The sequence below is a fragment of the Salvelinus sp. IW2-2015 genome, linkage group LG33 (genome assembly GCF_002910315.2).
Source record: "Salvelinus sp. IW2-2015 linkage group LG33, ASM291031v2, whole genome shotgun sequence".
NCBI lineage: Eukaryota > Metazoa > Chordata > Actinopteri > Salmoniformes > Salmonidae > Salvelinus > Salvelinus sp. IW2-2015.
In genome coordinates this window covers 32,469,248-32,490,470 of record NC_036872.1, presented here as the reverse complement: position 1 = coordinate 32,490,470, position 21,223 = coordinate 32,469,248, and the positions used below count along the sequence as shown (strand labels likewise).

Genomic DNA, 21,223 nt, shown 5'->3' with positions numbered 1-21,223 from the left:
GCAAATGGAATAGACAAAAGGTGGAAATTATAGGCAATAGCAAGACACCCCAATAAAGGACGGTTCTGCAGGTGGTGACCACATACCACTTCTCAGTTCCTATGCTTCCTGGCTGATGTTTTGGTCACTTTTGAATGCTGGCAGTGCTTTCACTAAGTGGACAGTTTGATTTCACAGAAGTGTGATTGACTTGGAGTTACATTGTGTTGTTTAAGTGTCCCTTTTTTTTTGAGCAGTGTATGTACTTCAATATTAAATGCACATTCTGCATGTCTAATGTCTGACAATGAAGTCAGTAACTGAGGCCTGCACTATAAAGGCTCTCTTTTAAAACAAGAATCTTTAATTGGAACAACAAAGCAGTCTCCCTGTCTATTTAAAAATATGTAATAGAGGTTATGTAAAGTAGACGCAGGGAGTCAGGAATCAGGTGCAGTTAGTGAGTCTAATAATAACGAACATGGACCGATACAAAACAAGAGAAGCGTCTGACATGGAACACAAACAATACTACCTGATGACAAAAGAGTGCTATATAAAGGGTAAGTAAACGGAGTAAGGAAGTCCAGGTTGACTGATGATGAGACACAGGTGTGCGTACAGATGGGTTGCCAGGTTTGTGTGAGATGGGTTGCCAGGTGTGCGTGAAGATGGACTGCCTGGACCAGTGGTTAGTAGACCTGCGAAGTCGAGCGTCGGAGCGGGTCAGCGGGAGTAGATGTGACAGGTGACCCCAACAACAGTCAACATTTGAGCGCGTTACTGTTGCACATGAACCTATAACAGTTCAAAGACCTGAAAGACTAACCAGACAATGACAAGAATACAAATTATTCTTGTTTTGCTAGTTGCGTAACACTTGATTAAAGATTAAAACAACTTGTTGAATAAGTATATACAGTCCTTTGAATACTGTATGATGAATATATTTTACTACAGAAAGAAAAATGTTCATAAATAACCCATAAATTCTTACAATACAAAATTATGAATGCAACCTGTCAAGTGTTGGTCCATGAGCTGAAATAAAACATCCTCGACATTTTCCATATGCACAAAAATAGTATTTCTCTTAAATATAGTGCACACATTTGTTTACATCCCTGTTAGTGAGCATTTCTCTTCTGCCAATATATCCATCCACCTGACAGGTGTGGCATATCAAAAGTGCACCTTGTGCTGGGGACAATAAAAGGCCACTAAAATATGCAGTTTTGTCAAACAACACAATGCCACAGATGTCTCAAGTTTTGAGGGAGCGTGCAATTGCCCTCCAGTGTTACCAAGTAGACATAATTTGAGTCAATTGGAGGTGTACCTGTGATATATTTCAAGGTCTACCTTCAAACTTAACACCTCTTTGCTTGACATCATGGGAAACTCTAAAGAAATCAGCCAAGACCTCAGAAGAAAAATGTTAGACCTCCAGCATCTTCAAAGGCCTTTGCTGTTCTGGAATTATTCCTTCGCACAAAATACATTCATCTCTAGGAGCAGAACGCGTCTCCTTCCTCAGTGGTATGACGGCTGCGTGGTCCATGGTGTTTAACTTGCGTACTATTGTTTGTACAGATGAACGTGGTACCTTCAGGAGTTTGTAAATTGCTCCCAAGATGAACCAGACTTGTGGAGGGCTACAATTTTTCTTCTGAGGTCTTGGCTGATTTCTTTTCATTCCCATGATGTCAAGCAAAGAGGCACTGAGTTTGAAGGTAGTCCTTAAAACATCCACAGGTACACCTCCAATTGACTCAAATGATGTCAATTAGCCTATCAGAAGTTCTAAAGCCATGACATAATTTTCTGGAATTTTCCAAGCTGTTTAAAGGCACAGTCAACTTAGTGTATGTAAACTTCTGACCACTGGAATTGTGATACAGTGATTTATAAGTGAAATAATCTGTCTGTAAACATTGTTGGAAAAATGACTTGTGTCATGCACAAAGTAGATGTCTAACGACTTGCCAAAACTATAGTTTTGAACAAGAAATTTGTGGAGTGGTTAAAAACGAGTTTTAAACTTCCGACTTCAACTGTATGTGTATTTTCATTGTTTAATGTCTTCACTATTATTCCACATTGTAGAAATAGTAAAATAAAGAAGAACCTTGAATGAGTAGGTTGTGCAACCTCTTGACTGGTACTGTACATGAGTATGATCCCTGAGATGACTAATTTAAAAAAAAGTATGGACACAATTCAGAATAACACAACGCAACAATACTTCGGAGTAGAACATTTTCTATGTTTGTTTGATTGAATAAGAACATATGCCAACTTGCACAATACTATAATACATTGTGTTCCATTTAAAATCATTTGGTCTGTCACGTTCCTGACCTGTTTTCTGTTGTTTTGTATGTGTTTAGTTGGTCAGGACGTGAGCTGGGTGGGAATTCTATTTGTGTGTCTAGTTTGTCTGTTTCTATGTCCAGCCTAATATGGTTTCTCAATCAGAGGCAGATGGTAATCGTTGTCCTGATTGAGAATCATATATAGGAGGCTTGTTTTGTGTTGGGATTTTGTGGGTGTTTGTTTCCTGTCTCTGTGTTTGTGTTCTGCACCAGATAGGTCTGTATCGGTTTTCACGTTTGTTATTTTGTAAGTTGTTTTGTAGTGTTCACTTGTTCTTTAATTAAACATGTTGAGCACTGCGACGCTGCATTTTGGTCCTCTCCTTCAACTATGGAAGAAAACCGTTACATGGTCATTCCAAACCACATTTGTTAGATCCTGTTATTAATCAGTAGCAAGCTAATCAAGACAAAAGCAAGTTGACTAATAACCAATATGTCTATTAATAATTGGTATTGAAAACATGTAAGTATAACAATTATCTGAGCAATTTGTTCAGAGTTTATTGGATATTATACCCACAACCCAATACTGTAACTTGTTACCTATATCTCCCCACACTATGCAGTAAATTACACAGTGTCTATATTTGTAACTCCAGTACTACACTTAACATTCAGTAATATGAATAGCAGGACAGGAGGACTCTAGCGGCTGTGAGAAGACACCAGGTGGACACTGGCTGAACAACATACTATTGAAGACATGTCAGAATGTTAATCAGAAGTTTGAGTGACAGCTAACCCAACAATAGATACTGTTTTGTGACACACCATTACTGTATGCTGCACTCTTGGTTTTTATAAGGCTGATTGTCCTGTTGAGGCTGACTGACTGGTTGTGTCTGAAAAGACACTCTATCCCTATATTTTGCACTACATTTGAGCAGAGACAAATGGGGCCCTGCTGTTTGAGAGGCAATGGAGACACAGTGCTTTTACTGGTAATTCCAGCAATATCGCCAGTGTTGCTGCAGGTAGGACATGTTCTGGAATTGAAACAAGTTGTCTCCAATCAATCAATCAATCAATCAATCAATGTCTGGTTGTGTGTGTTTGACCGGGGGATCACTTGAGGATATTATGTTCATGTTGATTAAGTAGGTCAGGATATGTGTGCCTGTTTACAGCAATCAGTGGTTTATTGGTCGTTTGGTTGATTAAACAATTTTACTCAAAATGTGTGTGAACAGAAACAATATATTCTGATAATATGACATACCACCTAAGTGCAGCTTAAGTCACATGATTTTACATTTCAACTTCCTGCCCCTGTCACCACCACAATTGCTACTATTAGGGGTGGTGAAAAAAACTTCTACCAAAGCACAGAGATTTGAAGAAGACCATTTATACACCACATTCCCACCTATCTGCAGAAATGTTACTTCCCCTTTAGGTCTATCTTCCTGTTATGCTGCCATCTCTTTGAGTGGTTAGCAGCTCAAAAGTCACATGATTCATAGAAAATGGGTCTCTGCATTAGAACCCTGCCCTCTCGACACTTTGTGTTGACTTGAAAGTGTCAGTAATGCATCAAGTTTATGTTCATGCAACATGAGGGAATATATTGACTGTGGTGCGTAGTGGATAATGAGGCTTTCTTTCAATTATGAGAACAATGGATCTGTGAGGTCATAAGAACAACACAATACAGAATTATAACATAGATGATGTAATTAATGACATTATGTCCAAAAGGAAATGCTTGATGGCTGAAATAGTCATTGCGAGTGTTAATAATACATCTAAGTAATACTGTATTAGTGAGTGTTAATAATACATCTAAGTAATACTTTATTAGCGAGTGTTAATAATACATCTAAGTAATACTTTATTAGAGAGTGTTAATAATACTTCTAAGTAATACTGTATTAGTGAGTGTTAATAATACATCTAAGTAATACTTTATTAGTGAGTGTTAATAATACATCTAAGTAATACTTCATTAGCGAGTGCCTCCCATCTTTTTCAGGTGTCTGTTACTCCTGATAAAATCTAACTCAATACAACAACCTTTTCTTGTGATCAGTAAAACACAATAATAAAAACAGCTGAATATTTGTTCATCAACCCCCTGAGTATCATTCTTAATGTAGGCTACAATAACAGTAGACTCTATTTATTTGTTTTTTTAAAGTTGATTTGAACAGAGACAATGAACGACAAAACACAAGACTCAGAAGTGAGAAGTGATACGTTGCAACAGATTTAGCTAACATTTAGTTTAAATTTGCCGTCTTCCTGTGTGTTTAGGACCATTTCCACATTGATAGAAAAGGCAAGGCCAACTTTCACTCTCATTCTCTATCAGTTCTCAATATTAGGAAGGTGTTTCAAATGTTTTGTTTACTCTGTGTACATAGAGGAAGCTTTCAATATCAAGTAATGAAGTCAAACAACTTGTAGAAGGTACAGCACTGTTAGCTATGGACTCTCATTGAGTATTGCATACATTTACTCCAGCTCCCACTGCAATTCCCACTGCTGCACCAACTGATATACCAATTGGGCCTCCAACTGTTCCCAAAGCCGCTCCAATTCCAGCACCTGTGCCCATGTGGTTTACATACTCAGCATTCTTTCTAGCTTCTCTTTCCTGTTTTATCCCCAGCTTCTCTACTTCTTCTCTTAGACACACTCCTTCAAACTTTGCCTTCAGTTCTTCCCTCTCTCTGCGTATCTTCTCTTCATTCTCTCTCAGGATCCTGTTCTTCTCCTCTTCAATCGCTCTCTCAGCCTCCTGGAACATCTCAGTGGTGTAGTGGCTTCCTCCATTCATCTTCACCATCTTGTTTATCTTCTCAAGCAGCTCAGGGACCTGGGAGGAATTCTGATCTTTGTTTTTGAAGACATGATATCCCCCATTACATTTGGCAATGAAACTTTCCAGTTTGGGATTTCCATGCAGGAAGTCTTCAATTGTTACATCATCAAGAAGGTCTCCATGTGTGAAGACAACCATGGTGTATTTCGATGCTTCATCACCAAATAGTTTCTGGATCATCTTCACAATGTTCTGCTGCTCTTCAGTGAATCCTCCCAGCTTGAGCACAACCAGGAACACATGGGGACCAGGAGCGGAGAAAAGCAGGCACTGTGAGATCTCTTTCAGTGCCTCCTCCTGTGTTAACTTGGTGTCAAACAAGCCAGGTGTGTCGATGACAGCTACATGTTGCCCTCCCACCTCTCCTCTTTTCTTTTTACTTGAGGATGTCACAGAAATAGAGGACATTTTGGATTCAAACGCTTTTCTCCCCAGGATGGCGTTTCCTGTTGCGCTCTTCCCAGATCCAATCTTCCCAACCAGAACAATCCGGACCTCTTTATTTTGTTCTGTTGGATAAGAAGGACATGTTMTTACTGTAGAAAGAAGTCTGGTGTTGATGTTCTTTCTGTTTGGTCATCTTACAGAACAGCTACTGAATATGATCAGTCTCTATCTTCTTAGACATTGATGGTTTATAGAATATTAACTGTTAGCAAATTAACAAGGACATCATCTATAAATTAAGTTTCAAGCCTACATTCATTTTATTAAAATGTATTAATAATGTAATAAAACATTATTTTGTGAAAACGCATTCAACAAATAAACCGATGTATCTCTGTCTTGTAGACTAAGTACTCACCAGTCATGTTTGGGTTTTGGAGTGCTGTTAAGCTTTTCCAAGGAACAGTCTTTCCAACAAGAGTAATCAGGGTCTCTGTTGGATGAAAAAGAAAATGTTGTTACTGTAGAGAGAAGTGTGATCTGACAGAACAACTATAAAGCTACATTTTCAGTCTCTCATTGCTTCTTAGACTAATATGTTTTGTCTATAAAWTACAAACTCTAAGCAAATAAACAATGATGTTTTCTACAGGTAACTGCCAAAATAKCGGAAACGCCATTGATGGAACTGTCATTGTCCGTTCCTTGCCTACATACAAAGTTTCCACATTTGGCGAATATAGCAGTAGTCTTTCTGCCTTGGGTAGAGCACCAGTTGAAAAACTGCAATATAATCAATAGTAGGTGGGACATACTGACTCAACTCCAGCCACTTTAAAAATGGGAATTGATGGAAATTATGTAAAAATGTACCACTAGCCACTTTAAACAATGCCACTTAATATAATGTTTACATACCCTACATTACCCATCTCATATGTATATACTGTACTCTATATCATCTACTGCATCTTGCCATCTTTATGTAATACATGTACCACTAGCCACTTTAAACTATGCCACTTTATGTTTACATACCCTACAGTACTCATCTCATATGTATATACCGTACTCTATACCATCTACTGCATCTTGCCTATGCCGTTCTGTACCACCACTCATTCATATATCTTTATGTACATATTCTTTATCCCTTTACACTTGTGTGTGTGTATAAGGTAGTAGTTGTGGAATTGTTAGGTTAGATTACTTGTTGGTTATTACTGCATTGTCGGAACTAGAAGCACAAGCATTTCGCTACACTCGCATTAACATCTGCTAACCATGTGTATGTGACTAATAAAATTTGATTTGATTTGATTTGATTTGAAGAGGCACACACAAGAGAGTGGTGTAGAGTACTTAAGTAAAAAATACTTTAAATGACTACTTAAGTAGTTTTTTGGGGGTATCCGTACTTTACTATTTATATTTTTGATAACTTGTACTTTTACTTCACTACATTTCTAAAGAAAAGAATTTACTTTTTACTCCATACATTCTCCCTGACCCAAAAGTACTCGTTACATTTTGAATGCTTAGCAGGACAGGAAAAGGGTCTAATTCACACAGTTATCAAGATAACATCCCTGGTCATCCCTACTGCCTCTGATCTGGCGGAGTCACTAAACACACATGCTTCGTTTGTAAATTATYTCTGAGAGTTGGAGATAGCCCCTGGCTTTCCGTAAATWAAWAAAAAACAAGAATATCTCTTCTCCAAGAGGTCATTCTAGACGGAGAACATGAGGAAGTGATCCATGGGGGTTGTGGTTGGGTACAGGTAATACTGTAAGAACGGCCCATGTTCTGAATTCTGTTGCTATTTAAAAGTGCTGAACAAATAGGCATGTTGACGTCAGTCTTAATTAAAATCACGGCTTGCCTCTTATCTGCTCATTGTTCCCTTGTGCCATAGTTTGTACATCTCCATTGTTATATTGCATATATAGGTCTATCGCATTAGTGTCTTATTCATCATTTTAGGCAATGTTGGAATGATACATTACATTTTCTTTTTTTTGCTTACTTTGTATATTATAATTACCTCATGTGCTTTTCTCCACGAGGAGGGGATACAATATAATGTTGTTGTGTCTGTAACTGTTTGCCAGTGACAGTCTCTTCCTGTTCAAATGCTCAGTAACAGAAACATGTAATTCCGGGTTGATATTGCAAGATTCATTTTGTTTGTGCATCGTGTCGGTATATTTTCTATAAAAGTGGATCCTCGTGGTTGCGTTTCCCTTCCTTTTTAGTCCACATAGGTCTAATAAAATACTTAAAAGGGTAGGCTAACCGCATCTCTCTCTCTGTATGGTGACTTAAGGAAGAGTAAAGTTAACTCAACATCTTGCTGAACGTATCTGAACTAATATATCTGTCTCTGTCCATGTTGAAAGTGCTGAATCAATAGGTTCTACCTCGTCGCAGCTCGTTTGCCTGCACTTGCTTATACTCAGAGCTGTGTTAATGATATAAGAACAAACATTATGAATTTACTGAACATACATGTAATATTGTTGGTGTATGGTTCAAAAGTCACAACTCAGGTCGGCATTCGTTATTATTGATGGAGAATATGGTTCTTAGCCAGTTACACAAATCCACAAGGAGTCAGTAGAAACCATATTTATTTAAGCAAGTCAGCCATATCAGCTATGATTTTTAAAAAGGCAGTAAATGAGGCTGAATGAAGTGTTTTGCTGCCAGACGAGGCTCTGCTGATAGCCAGGTGGAGAGATGGTAAGGATTTACTCTGAAAGGAAAGAGCCGCTGTCGAAACAGCTTTATACAGGCCCTAACAGTTTGTGGACACCATTTGTCACCGATAAAGTGAAATGAATGTATTAATTCATGTTTAGTGTTGTGTAGTGGCTTTGCTGGCATGCATCTAAAAAACATTAGTTGAGTTTACCCCACCAAGATCTACATGCTAAAATCGACAATGCCAAGCTTGCAGAGACCTCCTGATGTGTGGCTGCAAAAGTGCAAGGGTGCTGGATTGTCATGCACTCATGGTCGGAGTTATTGGCGGCCCTTAGGGGGTCTCAAACTCAGATAAAGCACCCGAGCAAAACAGAGCCCCTCTGTCTCAGTATGTATAGCCTATGTATCTGATGCTGGCATGCCATACTCTTTTAGGCCAGACAGCATCCGATACAAGTACATTGGCTATATATAGTAAAACAGAGGGGGCACTGTTTTGCTGGCTCGGATGCTTTCTCAGGTGAGCCAGATTCAGCCGCTTGCGAATTGAAAAAGTGGGCAGTTTACAGTCCATTATTCGGATGGAATTATTTTGGAGGAACACGTGAAGGTAACCTACTTTTTCAAGTGATTTGTTTGACAATTAGATGAAAACATCATGACTGGTTGTGTTCATGCCACATTAAAATGTAATACATTTTTACAGTTAAATGACATGTTTTCACTATAAAACCAATTTTAACAAATAGGAGGTCCCGTGGAAAAAAACGTGCCAACCTATGGAAATCAAATGCCTGTCCAACTGATTAGTTCTAATGCCGGCCCTGCACTGCATTATGCCATGTTTGTATCTGATTTATAACGTTTTGATTTCTTCCCCTAGGTCTCTTTTTTTTATTTTTATAATCATTGAATTATAGACTACTGACCACCGTCCATGGTTCTTACATTTCAACATGCCTATCAAATCGACTAAGGCTTTCGGTGGTGCCAGGGCCTAGCTTTGCTTTAGCTAATAGATACATGTTTATTGCTAGGTCTATTTGGTTGTAATTTTCTCATGTTAAGCCTAACATTTCACAAAGCTAAACACGGTATAACAATGTTGCCATTGTTAGACTGCTGACAATAATGTAATGACTTATTCAGTAATTAAAGTTGGAAATTCAAACATTGCAGATGATTAAATAAATGTTCAATGCGACAGCATACTAATCGATTGTTTATTTTGTTGAGTATAGAACTGTCTGCATAGGCCACCTGAACCTTCATGACATTACCCTCTCTCCCAGCTTGTATAGAACGTTGTGCGTAAAACCAGTCTATTAGTGCCAAACAATATAGCCAATCCACCCTCACAACACTAGTTTTGACCAAGGTATGTGTAATTTCTTGTGTGTTCAATTATGGTGTTGTTCAGGGTGAATTTATATTTGTGTTTCTGACATCTGTATTTTTTCGGGGAAATCATGACTTTGGCAATATCAATATATGGCAATATTGCTCTAGAATGTGAAGGTTCTGTTGAAGACCTCCTTTGGATGGTGATAGAAGTACCAAATCATCAGCATATAGTAGGTATTTTAATAGGTATTTTACCTCTGTGTCAAATAGTGTGAGTCCTGGGGCTGGAGAATGGTCCAACATGTCTACTAATTCTCTCGTTACAATGAACATGTTGTATAAACTGAAATGTTGTAAAATAAAACATTTCACAGATCAAAACTTTGTCATACTTCATTTTTTTGTACATTTGGAAAGAACACCCATTTGTTGCATCAAAACATGCAAAAATATTGTGGTTCAGTCTTATGGCTTGATAGACGTCCTTACCTTTGCCTGCCTGTTGAGCTGGTAAAACGCAGGGAGTAAGAAAGTTGGTGCATTCTAGTCAAGTGATTTCTTGTAAATCATGGTGCAGCCCAGGCAAAAAAACAAATCTCTCTAGCATAAACAGACAGATTTTGATGGTAATTTTTTTATTCTGTTAATTAGATTGTAGGCTATCGATTGTTATTGCGTTTTGGTACCCCAGAAGTACATTCATTTCCAATGGAACATTGCGTTTGCCTTGCAGCATTGCGTTGCAGAGGCAGTTGCAGTGCGTTCTGTGTGGTGCATACGTTGGATTTATCGAATGTATGCGTCAAACTGTATGCGTAAACGGGTTGACAGAAATGGTAGCAGATGGTGAACGTTGAACTTTTGTTGCACACATATCTAGATGATGCTGCAAACTATTTTGCACTAAAACACAGTTGGTGTGTTCGAAGCGTAGAATTACTGTAAATGTTTATAGTCTATGGTTTGGACTTCACATTGCAGTAATGTGTATTTTAAAGCTGCCATTTACTATGGGTTGGGTTTGCACGGAAACACACTGGACTGGGAATTATTAAAGTGTAACAGTGCAAAAGTTGAATAAAGTGTTTAATAAATGTTTTATATATACTTTATATTTTTTCAATGAATTTAGCAGCTATTGATTACTGTTCATTTTACAGTACCTGATGGATTTAACAATAACAAGTGGTCAACTGGTATTTTTAGTGTCATTTTAATTTACAGTGGCATGAAGTAACTATGAAATTAATATGAACTATTTATGCTTAGCCATTCATCATTCATCCTGCTCCCGAGGAGGGAATGGGAGCTGTATTGGTAGTATTATGCCTACTGTAAAGGAGATGGACAGTCATGCTGTAGTATGTCTTATGTAGCCTGACCTACTTATTCTGTGACTGAAAATGCTTTAAATATCACATGTAATGTTACAAGGCATTTCAGTTTGGTATGCAGTCCCTTACATACAATCATCATTTCACAAGAGTTTTGTCTGTGGTAAAATATATATATATATATATTACATAACAAGCTAATTGAATGCATTAAATTAATGATGAACTGCCTATTCTTTGTGGCAGTTACACTGTCTTTATTTAACGACTACTCAATAATGGTGCAGTACATTAAATAGTTTTGGTTATATTATAACATTTACGGTTGACAGAACCTTCAAACAAGAAGGAAAAACATTAGTTCAACCAGTTTGCCATCTATTCAAACATGCACCATGTAAAATCAGTCTTCAGAGGGATCGACCTGTGATTCTTTTTTATTTTAACATTTTTTAGTGTTTGATGAAGGAAAGGGGGGAAACGCAAAAAAATATATATTTTAAAAGCATCAAATAGCCTCAGTTTTGTTTACCTGTCAGATTGATCCACAAGGCAACACTGAAACGTTCAAGCCATTGGTTATACGAAGACATAGGCATGTAGCCTAGTTGGTAGAGCATTGGACTAGTAACTGAAAGGTTGCACGATTGAATCCCAGAGATGACAAGGTCAACATTTGCTGTTCTGCCCCTGAACAAGGCAGTTAACCCACTGTTCCTAGGCTGTCATTGAAAATAAGAATGTGTTCTTAACTGAATTGCCTAGTTAAATAAAGGTAAAATAAAACATACAGTATATGGAACCAGGGGTGGTTAACTATAGTGTACATTCATATTTCAGTCCCGTTTGGAGATGGAAGTGTGTTTCAGTGTGTATGTGCTTCAGATGTACTGTATATCACAAACAATGAAATAATACTTTGAGTTTCTCTCAGAACTCGTAAAACGTCCTACATTGATACTTGACTGACTGATCCTGGTATTGTTGTATCAGCCTTCTAACATAGAGTGACAGTATAATCATCTATAACAAACTACATGCATATTACCAGTATAATCTCATATGCTTTGCTTTTAACAACAGTGCAGGTGAAAATCACACAACAGCCACCAACAATAATCACTCTGCTTCTTTATCAGTTTTTGTTTTCTAAGATTACATTTATATTCTTTAAACAAATTCACAAAATCCCCCCTCAAAACTAAAATGTGTTCAAATCCACCAGTATTGGTCCATTATGGAATGATACAATATGTCTTGCTTTTTAAATTGTATTGTATTGTATAAAACCAAACAAAACCCATTCACTAAAACTAGAGAGAATGCTCTTAATACTCTTCATATTCAAAAAGAAAGTCAACCAGATGTCCTTCATTTGATTTAACCCTCTCATATGAGGGAAATGTTAGTATTTTCCAACCATCTATCTCCTCATTATTAGGTTTATTATGACATACATAGTTCCTCCTGTTGCTGCTGTGAGAAGCAACCCCTTCCCAGCTATGCTCTCCTTCACCATTTCCCAAAGTGTCTCTCCTGTCTTACTGGCTAGCACTGCTGCTTCCTCCAGAGGAGGACATGTTTTCATCTTGTATATGACCACTACTGTCATCAGCACTGCTGCAAAGATGATAACCGCTTTTTTCCATGACCAGTTATTCTTGTTTTTCATTCTGGATTCTATTTTCTCTAAAAGCTCTCTGACCTGATTGTTGTTGCCGATATCATGATTTCTGAACACATGGTATCCACCCCCACATTTCTTAACCAGCCTCTGCAGATTGCTATCCTCTTGGATAAACTGATCTATAGTTGTTTCTGTCAGTTTCTCCCCATAAGTGAAGAGCACCATTGTGTCTCTGTCTATGTTGGGAGGTAAAAGCTTCTTTAGTTCTTCTGTAACTCTCTTCTCTTGCTCTGTGAATCTGCCCAGCTGAACGACCAGTAGGAAGGTGTATGGACCCGGTGCACACAGGGACATGGCCTTCTCCAATTCTTTTTTCACTTCCACTTCAGAGAGTTCACTGTTGAAGAGACCTGGAGTGTCTACCACCATCACTCTCCTCCCACACACCTCTCCTTCTTGTCTCTCACTCTCCAGTGTTACTGGTTTGAAGCTGATTCTGGAATCAAACACCTTTTGGCCCAGAATGGTGTTCCCAGCTGCACTCTTCCCCACTCCACTCAGACCGACCAACACCAGTCTCAGATCATTCCTGATGTTATCTTCTGAAAGCAAGAATACGTGGATGAGAGAAGAATTGTTATACAGTGGCAATAAAAAGTACGTTATCCCTTTGGAGTTATCTGGATTTCTGCATAAATTGGTCTTACAATTAGATCTGATCTTCATTTAACCTCTTTGGGCTGCAGGGGCAGTATTGAGTAGCCTGGATAAAAGGTGCCCATTTCAAACGGCCTCGTACTCAATTCTTGCTCGTACAATATGCATATTATTATTACTATTGGATAGAAAACACTCTCCAGTTTCTAAAACCGTTTGAATTATATCTGTGAGTAAAACAGAACTCATTTTGCAGCAAACTTCCTGACAGGAAGTGGAAAATCTGAAATCGATGCTCTGTTCTAGGGCCTGCCTATAAATGTGCTTGATATTTATTAGTATACATGCACTTCATACGCCTTCCACTAGATGTCAACAGGCAGTGAGAGAAGAAATGGAGTGTATAACATGATCTGAGGTCGAATAAAAGCTCTTGGCATGACGTGACCCCAATTTCCTGTTTTCTGGAACGCGCGAGAAGGGACCTGGTATTGCCTTCTGTAAAGCTGTCGTTATAGACGACTAATATCTCCGGCTTTGATTTTATTTGATAAATGTGACAATATCATCGTAAAGTATGTTTTTTCAATATAGTTTTATTAGATTATTGAAATTTATTCGGGACGTTAGGCGTGTTGCGTTGTGTGCCTTTGTTCAGGAAGGAGAGCTTCACGCCACTTTGCTAGCTTTCCGTGCTAACTGACTGGAGAAGAGGACATTCTAAAACCAAACAACGATTGTTCCCGACAAAGGACCTCTTGTACAACATTCTGATGGAAGATCATCAAAAGTAGGACCCATTTTATGATGCTATTTCATATATCTGTCGAACATGTGAACTAGTAGTTTGCGCCCAGATTTTGGGCACGCTCTCGCCATAACGTAAACTGCATGTCGTAATGAAGTTATTTTTAGAATTCTAACACGGCGATTGCATTAAGAACTAGTGTATCTATCATTTCCTATACAACATGTATTTTTTAGTAATGTTTATCAATAGTTATTTGGTCAGAATATGTGAGTGTCAGAAAAATATCCGGACGTTGTGGGAAAAAGATGCTACGTTAGCACAATGTATAACCACTGATTTCAGCTCTAAATATGCACATTTTCGAACAAAACATAAGTGTATGTATAACCTGATGTTATAGGACTGTCATCTGATGAAGCTTATCAAGGTTAGTCAAAAATTATATATCTTTTGCTGGTTTGTTACGATCGCTAACTTTTGCTGCTGGTAAATGGCTTGTGTTTCTGGCTATTGTGGTAAGCTAATATAATGCTATATTGTGTTTTCGCTGTAAAACACTTAAGAAATCGGAAATATTGGCTGGATTCACAAGATGCTTGTCTTTCATTTGCTGTACATCATGTATTTTTCAGAAATGTTTTATGATGAGTATTTAGGTATTTGACGTTGGTGTCTGTAATTACTCTGGCTGCTTCGGTGCTATTTCTGTCGGTAGCTGTGATGGTAGCTGCAATGTAAAACTGATTTATACCTCAAATATGCAAATGTTTCGAACAAAACATAGATTTATTGTGTAACATGTTATAAAACTGTCATCTGATGAAGTTGTTTCTTGGTTAGTTTGGTTGGTTCTTGGTTAGTTAGGTTGGTTTTGTGCATGCTACCTGTGCTGTGAAAAATATCTGTCCTTTTTTGTATTTGGTGGTGAGCTAACATAAATATACGTGGTGTTTTCTCTGTAAAACATTTAAAAAATCCGACATGTTAGCTGGATTAACAAGATGTTTATCTTTCATTTGCTGTATTGGACTTGTTAATCTGTGAAAGTTAAATATTTCTAAAAAATATATTTTGAATTTCGCGCCCTGCACTTGAGCTGGCTGTTGTCATAAGTGTACCGACCTCGGAAACACAATATATCATTATATTAGCTTACTACAATAGCCAACCACACAACAGCATTGATTCGTTAGGCACGTTAGCGATAGCGAATAAACCAGCAAAATATATACATTTTTTCACTAACCTTCTCAAACTTCATCAGATGACAGTCCTATAACATCATATTACACAATACATATATGGTTTGTTCGAAAATGTGCATATTTAGCGGCACAAATCGTGGTTATACATTGGGAAAACTTAGCATCTTTTTCCCAGAATGTCCGGATATATTTCTGACACTCACCTATTCTAATCAAATAACTATTCATAGACTTTACTAAAAAATACATGTTGGACAGCAAATTAAAGATAGCTTAGTTCTTAATGCAATCGCCGTGTTGGAATTCTAAAAATAACTTCATTACGACATGCAGCTTACGTTATGGCGAGAGAGCGCCCAAAATCTGGGCGCAAACTAATAGTACACATGTTCGACAGATATATGAAATAACATCATAAATGGGTCCTACTTTTGATGATCTTCCATCAGAATGTTGTACAAGGGGTCCTTTGTCGGGAACAATCGTTGTTTGGTTTTAGAATGGCATTTTTCCCTCTTGAATTAGCAAGCACACTAGCCAAGTGGCGCGAAGCTTTCCATCGTCAACAAACTCAGAGAACGGAACACGCCAAAACTCCCGAAAAAATTTCAATAATCTGATTAAACTATATTGAAAAAACATACTTTACGATGATATTGTCACATTTATCAAATAAAATCAAAGCCGGAGATAGTAGCCGTCTATAACGACAGCTTTTCAGAAGGATATCCCCGGTTCCTTCTCGCGCCTTCCTGAAAATAGGAAATTGGTGTCACGTCATGCCAAGAGCTCTTATTCGACCTCAGATCAAGATATACACTCCATTTCTTCTCTCACTGCTTATTGACATCTAGTGGAAGGCGTATGAAGTGCATGTATACTAATACATATCAAGAAAATTAATAGGGATGCCCTGGAACAGAGCATCGATTTCAGATTTTCCACTTCCTGTCAGGAAGTTTGCTGCAAAATGAGTTCTGTTTTACTCACAGATATAATTCAAACGGTTTTAGAAACTAGAGTGTTTTCTATCCAATAGTAATAATAATATGCATATTGTACGAGCAAGAATTGAGTACGAGGCCGTTTGAAATGGGCACCTTTCATCCAAGCTACTCAATACTGCCCCTGCAGCCCAAAGAAGTTAAACTAAAGTCGAGTTGTGTGGAAGGAACACAAAACACTATGTGTAGAGAAAAAAAGGCACAGCACACCAATATCAAAACCTCATCCCATCTGTAAAGTATGATGAAGGTGCATCATGGTTGCTTTGCTGCCTCAGGGCCCGGACAGCTTGCTATCATCGACGGAAAAATGAATTCCTAAGTTTATCAAGACATTTTGCAGGAGAATGTAAGGCTATCTGACCACCAATTGAAGCTCAACAGAAGTTGGGTGATGCAACAGGACAACGACCTAAAACACAGAAGTCAATCAACAACAGAATGGCTTCAACAGAAGAAAATACGCCTTCTGGAGTGGCCCAGTAAGAGTCCTGACCTCAACCAGATTGAGATGATGTGGCATGACCTCAACAGAGAGGTTCACACCAGACATCCGAAAAATATTGCTGGACTGAAACAGTTTTGTAAAGAGGAATGGTCCAACATTCCTGACCATTCTGCAGGTCTGATCTGCAACTACAGAAAACATTTGTTTGAGATTATTGCTGCCAAAGTAGGGTCAACCAGTTATTAAAAGCAAGGGTTCACATACTTTTTCCACCCTGCACTGTGAATGTTTACACGGTGTGTTCATTAAAGACATGAAAACGTATAATTGTTTGTGTGTTATTAGTTTAAGTGTAACCGATGTGAAATGGCTAGCTAGTTAGCGGTTGTGCGCGCTAATAGTGTTTCAATCAGTGACGTCACTCGCTCTGAGGCCTTGAAGTAGTTGTTCCCCTTGCTCTGCAAGGACCATGGCTTTTGTGGCACGATGGGTAACGATGCTTCGTGGGTGTCAGTTGTTGATGTGTGCAGAGGGTCCCTGGTTCGGGGCGAGGAGAGGGACGGAAGCTATACTGTTACATAAGCAGACTGTGTTTGTCTATTGTTGTGACTTAGATGAGGATAAGATAAAATTTTATGACCAATTTATGCAGAAGTCCAGGTAATTCCAACGGGTTCAAATACTTTTTCTTGCCACTGTATTTACTGATGTCCTACACATTTTCAGTATCATTTTATGATTTAATGTCTATTGAGTGTTTAGTGATGATCAAAATGGGAAGCTTCTGCTCAATGACGTAGGTACATGAGTAGGATACCTGAGATAACTAATAAACCAATTATGGACAAAATTCATATTAATTAAATAATTAATGTATAGATCATAAAAACAACAACTTCTGAATAGCAATAGATGACTGTTTATTTTGAATTGCATAAGAATATCTGACAACTTGCACTATACTACAATACATTGTGTTTGGTTTAAATAATTTGGTCATTTCAAAACAGCATTTGCTAGGTGCTGTTATTAATCAATAGCAATAGCATTAATCAATAGCACTAATAACCAATACATCTACTAATAATTTGATTTTAAACGTATAAGAACAACAATTACTTAAGCAAATTGTTTATAGTTCCTATGATGATTAGATTCACCACCCACAACCCAATACTGTATTACTTATATCACCTCACAGTATGCTGAACCACCATAATACTAATACAGGTCCTAACCCAATCTCAGTTAATAGACAAATCATGTGATTTGTATTAGAGGAAATAAAAAAAGACAAATTAAAATGTCAGGTCAACACAAAGCAGTTCATTTTTAATACATAATCAATTGATGATGAAGGTATGATTGATTGAATAATTAGAATTAAATTATTTCTGGTGCTGAAGCCCAACATCACATAACTATTTCACTACCGGGGTTCGCAAAAACATTGGCTCAAAATACCATTTATGTTTGTAACTCCATGTACTGCTACCATAAAATGTAACAATCAGTAATGTGAATAGCAGGACAGGAGGACTCTAGCGGCTGTGAGAAGACACCAGGTGGACACTGGCTGAACAACATATTATTTAAGACATGTAAGAATGTTTATCAGTTCAAGTTTGAGTGACAGCCAAATCAACAATAGATTATTTTAGAGGTACGTGACACACCATTACTGGATACTGCATTTCTCTGAAACTTGAATCACTCCAGCTCCTGCTAACCTCCCTGAAACTGCACCTACTACCCCCCCTGCTAACCCACCTACTGCCATCCCACCTAACCCCATTGCTGATCCTATTTTTGCACCTGCAGCCACTCCAACTACAGTTCCAGCTCCAATTCCTGGCACTATTATAAAGCTGTTTCTTTTTTCAGCATCATTTCTAGCTTCTCTCTTATTTTTTTCATCCCGCTCTTTTCTTTCTTTCTCCTGGGCATTTCCTGCTAATTTATCTTCTAGTTCTTCAGGATCCTTGCGTCTCTGGTCTTCATTCTCTTTCAGGATCCTCTCCTCCTCTTCCCGAATTGCTCTCTCAGCCTCTTGGAACATCTCAGTGGTGTAGTGGCTTCCTCCATTCCTCCTGACCATCTTGTTTATCTTCTCAAGCAGCTCAGTGACCTGGGAGGGATTCTGATCTTTGTTATTAAAGACATGATATCCCCCACGGCATTGCTCTATGAAACGCTGAAGATCCTGACTCTGTTTCACATAGTTTTCAATTGATGTCGCCCCCAGTTGATCTCCATGGGTAAAGAGGACCATTGTATAATTTGCAGCCTGTTCTCCAAAGGTTGTCTGGATCATCTTCACTGTTTCCTTCTCCTCAGGTGTGAATCTACCCAGCTGGATCACAATCAGGAACACATGGGGACCAGGAGCAGAGAGACACATGCACTTTGATATCTTTTTCATTGCCTCCTCTGTGGTACAGTTGGTGTCAAACACACCTGGAGTGTCGATAACAGCAACCCACTGCCCATCGACCTCCCCTCTGGCTTTTTCACATTCTGATGTCACAGAGGAAGGGGACGGCTTAGATATAAACGCATCCCTCCCCAGGATGGTGTTTCCAGCTTTACTCTTCCCAACTCCAGTCTTCCCAATCAGAACAATGCGGAGCTCATCATTTTGTCTGAGTTCTGTTGGATTACAAGAACACTGTTGTTACTGTTGAAAGATACTCTTCATGTTCTTCCTGTTAAGACATCTAGAGCTGTGTTTTCCAGTTTCATGTTGCTTCTTGAGGACTAGTATTTATGGACTGTAGAATATAAACTGTGGGAAAAGTTACCATGACTTTCAATGTTATTTATCAATTGAACCATGTAAGTGTACATGCCACATGAAATGCATGACATTCATATTTATGTGTTAAAATCCTGTGTGGTTTCAAAACAACTCATAATAGCCTAGATAAAAAGATGCTCTTGCAATGAAAAATCACATTCCATTTGCTGACACTATAAAAATTATATAGAAAAAAAATGTACTTGTAAAATAAAGCACAAAAAAAAGAATTGGGTGACATTTTCAGTCCAACAACAGCCCTCACAATGAACAAAGTTTCCCCAAAACAGCCCACACACTGTAGCTTGGTGGAACCAGCCTGATTGCTGTGTTCACCATTCCAGTTCATTTCACATAGCAGAATGCTGAATGCAGCATTCAGGCTGGTGTGACTTGGCTACTCACAATTGTGCAAAGTTTCTCCAAAACTTTGTAATTTTAAATGAACAAGTTTGGAATGTTGCAGCTTGCGCGATTGCAGACATTTAGTTCACTGCTGATAGAACATGTTACCCTTTATATTCCAACCACAACTGTTCATCATCAAACTGAAGCATATTTTAATTAAAATTAAAATTGAAGCACTGTTGTCATAGAACAAACAGTGAAATCGACCCATTTTCCCATTACCAGAATATATATGAAAACTAAATGTACGTATATCAATGCTCAAAGTGAAGAATAAAGTAGTAGGCTATACAGGTTACTTACCGAGTGCATCACATTGTCTGTCCATGTTTAGGTTRTGGAATGTAGATCTGTCAGGTACTTAATGAGAGTCTGTCCAGYGAACACCTACCTCAGTTGTCTTTATACTGTCAGGCTATGWGGTGTSTGTCACAAACTCTGCCCCAGGCACACCCCTATSCTTGATACTGTCTCTTGGCACMTATCTATGTTGCCAGGGTTGGGTAGGTTACTTTATAAATGTTATCCTTTASAGTTACTACTTAATATMCAAACTCCGCCCARCCAGGGCAAAACAAACTCTCCCATTGGTACACCTTCCTGCCAAAATAARGCRGCTATACACTGAGTGGACAAAACATTATGAACACCTGCTCTTTCCATGACYTAGACTGACCAGGTGAATCTAGGTGGAAGCCATGATCTCTTATTGATGTCGCTTGTTAAATCTACTTCTATAAGTGTAAATGAAGGGGAAGAGACAGGTTAAAGAAGGATTTTTGAGACATGGATTGTGTGTGTGCCATTCAAGGGGTGAATGTGATAGACAAAAGATTTAAGTGCCTTTGAACGGGGTATGGTAGTAGGTGCCAGGCACACATGTTTTTGTCAAGAACTGCAACACTGCATAGTTATTTACGCTGAACTGTTTCCTGTGTGTATCCAGAATGGTCCACCACCCAAAGGACGTATAGCTGACTTGACTCAACTGTGGGAAGTATTGGAGTCAACATGGGCCAGCATCCATGTCGAACGCTTTCGACACCTTCTAGAGTATATTAATACCTTGTAGAGTATATCAGTATTAGGAAGGTGTTCTTAAAGTTGTACTATGCAGAAATCGCTCCACCAATTCCTGGTTGCTAAAACTTTAATAGTTTGCCTAATTTCAGTTATTGTGACAAAATAAGTTGGTATAGTGTAGAGAATCATTGTACCATCGAAAACGCTGTGAAATATATTTTCTAGAACTGTTGTTAGCTGTTTGAAGCTGGTGTACAAAACTAAAAGTAAATYATGCAAAAACAAAACTTAAGAACGGGAAGCATAGAAATAGCTCACATAGAAAAGGTATGTTTCTTTTACTTGTTT

At 38.2% G+C, this 21,223-nt stretch overlaps 2 protein-coding genes across 2 annotated transcripts in view; one reads left to right on the top strand and one right to left on the bottom strand.

The window, feature by feature from the left end:
• The window catches only part of efna5b (ephrin-A5b), a 455,881-nt gene that overhangs the window by 129,090 nt on the left and 305,568 nt on the right, over window positions 1–21,223 (top strand).
• Window positions 4,246–20,213, bottom strand: LOC111958218 (GTPase IMAP family member 8-like). The gene is made up of 6 exons (XM_023979422.2): window positions 20,156–20,213; window positions 18,683–19,296; window positions 12,390–13,176; window positions 10,111–10,128; window positions 5,987–6,061; window positions 4,246–5,690 (listed from the first exon to the last, which is right to left on the bottom strand). Exons 1-6 carry the CDS (start codon window positions 20,178–20,180, stop codon window positions 4,792–4,794), a joined length of 2,418 nt encoding a protein of 805 aa, XP_023835190.2. The 5' UTR covers window positions 20,181–20,213; the 3' UTR covers window positions 4,246–4,791.

Excerpts from the sequence above, each read along its gene's own strand:
- LOC111958218 (XM_023979422.2), bottom strand. The coding sequence starts at position 20,180 with ATGGACAGACAATGTGATGCACTCG. Across the intron at positions 13,177-18,682 it reads TCCAAGAGGCTGAGAGAGCA|ATCAGGAATGATCTGAGACT; the intron begins ATTCGGGAAGAG and ends TCAGAAGATAAC. Across the intron at positions 5,691-5,986 it reads CCAAAACCCAAACATGACTG|AACAAAATAAAGAGGTCCGG; the intron begins GTGAGTACTTAG and ends CTTATCCAACAG.